Source organism: Notothenia coriiceps, unplaced genomic scaffold (genome assembly GCF_000735185.1).
Source record: "Notothenia coriiceps isolate Sejong01 unplaced genomic scaffold, NC01 NC01_scaffold00037246, whole genome shotgun sequence".
Taxonomy (NCBI): domain Eukaryota; kingdom Metazoa; phylum Chordata; class Actinopteri; order Perciformes; family Nototheniidae; genus Notothenia; species Notothenia coriiceps.
In genome coordinates, this window is record NW_011369947.1 from 559,431 (window position 1) to 564,742 (window position 5,312).

The window sequence follows — 5,312 nt, forward strand, 5'->3', positions numbered from 1 at the left end:
GGTCAGGGGTTGATGGCCCTGGAAGGCCGGCCCCTGGAGGCCCACCGTCATATGCGGCACTTTCAACAAACGCCAGACGGTCATTTGGGTTTCGTCGTCTTCTCTCTTCTTCAACTGCTGTCGCGAAGGTAAAACGGATTAGGAGGAGTCCCTGTATAAGCCACACTTGCGCTAGACATGAACAAGTACTCTTGATTTATCAAGAGTACTTGATTCAAGAGTACTTGGAAACACCCTTTTCATGACGCTGCGCGGATTACTCAGGGCCTACTGGGCGGTCTCATAGGACATTGAGTCTTAATAACACACGAGCGCTCTGCTAAAGACCCTTGTCTAGGAGACTGGTCAGTAGCCGTTCTATATCCGGCCACAGTGCACCCAGTGTCCACTGAAACAACAATAACCATTGAGCTCGACGCGTGCTACCTGTATAGGTCACGATTTCGTGGCGGTGACCGCCAGTGGGCCCTAGTATCTTGGAATCAATGTCTGCATTAATAGCAAAGAGAGGAAGCTGCTGGGACTCCCAGCAGCTTCTACTGAAGCCTTCTGAGTAAATCGCCAGAACGCCGACACCTCCTCATCTCCACCGCTCCCAGGCATCAGGCCTTGGAGCCTCATCAGGAGCCAGAATCGGGGAGGCGATGGCAGGCTCAATGGATGGCAAGCAACCCAGTCCCACCCTCGCCGGATCCTGCATGGCAGCAGAGTGGTAGAGGTCCCTGGTGTTTCTCCAGCATGCATGGAGCTCCCTCAGGTACTCCTCTGAAGGAAGAACAGTGAGAGTGACAGGGGCAGGGTTATGCCTGAAGAAGGCGCTAGCCTGAGCCGAGTCTGCCTGCGGAACCTGAAGCTGCAAACGTGCCAGGGCTACACGAATAATGGCCGCCATGGAGGCATCCTCCATGCCCTGCTGAGAGCTCTGAACAGAGGAGTGGGAAGCCTCCTCGGGAGTGACCCTTCATTGAAGAGGTTTAGCCAAAGCCGCTAGCGACATGGCATCCTCAAGCAGAGGTGCGGCAACCGAAGGAGGGCCAGGCTGCAAGCTAGTAGCCCCCACACCGGCCCCTGGCTGAAGGGCCAAGAGGAGCGATTTCGTCTGCTCCATGACGGCAGCTAACCGATCCACCTTAGAGGACAGCTTGTTTCTAGTCCTCTACCACCTGGGGGGTGAACCCATAGCCATCACTACATCAAGTCGCCGGGAACGGCCAGACTGAGCTGGACGAGGTTGTGACGAGGAGAGGTGTCCGTTGGCTGCTGCCAGACGCTCCACCTCTGCGACTCTAGCCACTCTGAGCTTCCGAGGCATGAAGCTACAGTTCATGCAGGCGCTCTACGTGAGACCCTCCCTCAGATGCTCGAGGCCAAGGCAAGAGGGGCAGCGGTCATGGCCGTCCTCGGGCTCAAGAGAAGCCATACAGGCGCTACATGAATGAGCCATTCTGTACCTGTACCATCTCAAGTCTACCAGGAGCGGGGGCGAGAACACTGCCTTCACTGGTTGAGTTAAGAACGAATGCCAGATGCAGCGTAACCGTGAGCGGGTGCGAGAACACAGCCTTCACCAGTTACCTGCTGAACGGAAAGAGTAGAGCCCTGCTCCTACTCGCCGAACACAAAGAGGGATGTAAATGTGTGAATCTTTGCTGTCCTGTTTTTTCACACTTACCCTGTTGCTGCTTTGTACAACTGAATTTCCCCTCGGGGATTAATAAAGGTTCATCTTATCTTAAATGCCCTACACCCACGTTACCAGCAGAGGGAGCGGAAGCGAGAGCACTGCCTTCACCTAGCTGGATTAAATAAAGAAGCTTAACAAGACAGCTTAGCCAGACGGCTGCTGCTATAATCAAGCAACACGTCCACCAGGAGCGGGGGCGAGAACACTGCCTTCCCTGGTTGAGTTAATTACGAAAACACAAAGCTAAGACCAGAAAGCTGGCTTCTAAAGAAAAAACAGCACGGGTAACTCCGGTGCTTATCCCAGCGTCAGCCAAGTGGCTGCTCAGGCAGGACACATTTAGGCTGAGCCACGCTACTGCTAACTAGCTAAACAAGAAAATGCAGCTAAGCCGGAAACTCAAAATGCTAATGATTGCTTGGCACAACGCCACGGTCAGAAAAAGTTTGCAAAAGAGCACAACAAGGGCAACTCCTGGGAGAGGGAGCGGAAACGCTGCCGTCACCAAAAAGTTCAAGCCAAATAGCAAACAAGACAGTAATCAGGACAACTTAGCTGGGAGAGGGAGCGGAAACACTGCCACCACCGACCAAGCCGACACCAACCTGTCCGATCGAAGTTTCTGTGCAGCCGGCCACAGCTCCTGGAGAACGACTAAGCCCGCGGCTCCGACTGGATTAGTCGTGAAGCTGCACGCAGCCAGCTGTTTATATTTGCCATACTCTATTTCTGTTCAGTTTGTGTCATTATAAGTTGAAATTGACAGTTGCAGTCAGTGAGAATAAGCAAATCTCTGACATTCAATTTAAGAAGGCCTTAAATTCAATTTAAATTATTAAATAATAATTTAAACATTAATCAACATGAATCCTAGTTATATTATACCACTCGTCTATGTCCAGATTTAGTGATCCGATTGTTCCAGAACAAATATGTGTGTTTGTAGGCCCTTAATATTTCCCCTATTAGAGGTATTTGTGCTGCTGCAAGCGTCTTGGACAATTAGTCTAAAATCCCTTAAATGTTTATGTTTGTTCTTAAAATATTTGTTAAGTATCACTTTAAAGATTTGACAAGACAATAGACTCCAATGTTTTTTTTGCAGGTGTTCTTGCATTTTTCTTCTTCACACGTAAAATACCAGTCATTCAAGAGGAGGTGCCATCCCTAAATTACTACTGGGTCCCCCTTGTGGTAAGGAATTTAATGTTTTAATGAGTAATCATACCAGCAATAACAACTGATATATTTCACTGATGTGTGGCATAGATCGATGTTCACTGAGTTTTAAACTTGCTAGACTGCATTTATATTCACTTTATTCATTTAGTTCAGATTGCGTTATTGCACAGGGTATTTGCTTTTGTTAAAATATTTATGACTCAGTGGTCCTTATTATCCTGATGTTCCTGGTGTTTGTTGGAATGCCTTATAAAACAAAATTGCATAACAATGTTGACAACGTAGCATACTGACTACGACCGTATGATCTTTTCAGACGGTGATATTTGGATCCTACATGATTGCGCATGGATTTTTTAATGTCTATGCCATGTGCGTGGACACGTTGTTCCTGTGCTTTTGTAAGTATGCTGTTTTTTTTCAGAGCTTTGCATGACATAGTGCGGGAATATGACTACATGAAATAAGCGCTGCTATGATGGTTAAATGTCAAGTAGCCTGTCAGCAGCTGAATGCAACTCTTTCCCTCTTTAAAACTGGCTCTTATAACAACTGAAACTGATTCTTGCTCATTCAGTTCTAATTCTTGCATGCTCTTTTCAATTATTTCTCTCTACTAAGTCTTTGCTTTGCTTTTTCTGTCTGTCTGTCACTGTCTGCTCTTCCTGCTCCTCCTCCTCTCCCGTGCTGGGACCTGGTCTCAGGTGAAGACCTGGAGAGGAATGATGGTTCTTCCTTCAGGCCCTACTACATGTCTCCTGGCCTGCACAAGATCCTGCGCAAAGGAGAGGAGAGTTCCAAATCATGCGCTGCCTCTTGAGCGATGTGCGGCCATTTTTACTAAACTGCTGACTCTCACTCACTTCTCCATATCTTCTGTATGTGTGGGGGTCTGGACGTTTGAGAGCAAGTACTGTAGGGCTAAACATCAAAACTGGATGCATCACAGCCTGGTCAGGGATGGCTTGGACATGAAAGGACATGCTTTCGCTTCAGTTCCACCCAGAAAAGGCACGGCGGACTAAAGAAGACCAGTTTACTTCGTCTCTCGAGCCAACTCAGATACTTGCCTTTTTTTCTGCCACGCCTATTTTCTTTTTCTTCTCTGTATTGTCTGCTGACCTCTGCCTTACTGAGAGGGTACATGTTAACTCGCAGGACTAACGCATAGGCCGATATAAATCAAATACGAACATTTTCCCCCCAAACGAACATAAGGACCTAGATGTTGTCTATAGAGACGATAGGAGCTAGATGTACAGATGCACCTGATAGACTATGGCATAAGGCTTCACCATGACAACGTGGTGGAGTTCTGGGACACCCTCTTGTCGCACTTTGGTCCTCTAGTGTAAAATCATGTTTTGTATGCACTTTCACATATGGGAAAAGAACCATGTGTTTTATTTCTTCTGTCAAGCATGATTATGTTGCTGGCTGTGGATGTTTACCATTGATTTTATAGATTGCTTTGTTCCACCGTATTTATATATCACAAATGCACAGATCCAAAAATGGTGTATAATTCTGCACTAGGAAAAACAGGTTATTTTACACCATTTAAGAAAAAGGTTGCAATCATTTCCAAGTTTCCATTATGCTCATAGATGTACTGTAAACAAGACGGAGACTGTGTGGGAGGTCAAGACTTCAAAAGACATTCATGGTTTAAAAAAATGTATTTGAACAAAACCTGACAGTTTTCAGGAAGCGTTTGAATGCAGCCACTAGTTCATGTGCCTAGTTGGAGAAAAAAAATGTTCCTCTTATTCTGTGGTTATAGACCTAACACAAGGAACCTTTTGCGATACAGTTTATAAAAGGATGTCAAAGCCATTTTTGGTAACTTTTTTATTGGTATGGTTCAGATGTATTGCTGTGTTAATACTAAGTATAATACACGCATCTATCTGGAGGTTATTCAGTGGGTTTTTTGTATAGAAGAATTTTTTTTATCAATGAAAATGTGAATACATTTTTTTGAATAAAAATAAATGGTTTAAGTATTGTCCAGTGCGATTTCCATTGCAGTTTTTAACATTTTGCTACTGCTGCCTCCTAGTGTGGGATCTGGAGGCGCACGACGGCTCTCCTCTCCGGCCCTACTACATGACCAAATCCCTGAAGAAAATCCTCAAGAAGAAAAACGTAGAGACGCCCGACGAGAGAATGAAGTAGAGAAAAGTCAAAGGTGGGGGAAGGAGAAAAGCTCAAGTTCATTTGCCAAAGCATGGTACAAGCCCATGTGGCAATAAAGACTTTGCCAAATATAATTTTAAGTGTTCACAAGTTGCAGCCGTACACTCTAATTTACAAAATGTTGCAACTTTAATAATTACATCCAATCACATGCTCCTAAATATGATGCGTAATGTTTTTTGATATTTAACTTCAAAAGTCAGTTTGTTGTTTTTATATTCAGCGGTGTACAAGCAACACCAAGTTC

General features: G+C 45.6%; 1 protein-coding gene across 1 annotated transcript in view; it reads left to right on the plus strand.

Moving 5' to 3' along the window:
• The window catches only part of slc44a5b (solute carrier family 44 member 5b), a 38,739-nt gene extending 33,870 nt beyond the window's left edge, over positions 1-4,869 (plus strand). The window contains 3 exon segments of the mRNA XM_010795439.1: positions 2,790-2,878; positions 3,183-3,267; positions 3,571-4,869. Of these exon segments, the coding sequence (XP_010793741.1) occupies positions 2,790-2,878; positions 3,183-3,267; positions 3,571-3,686 (290 nt within the window). The 3' untranslated portion in view covers positions 3,687-4,869.
• Positions 4,870-5,312: the final 443 nt, after the last annotated feature.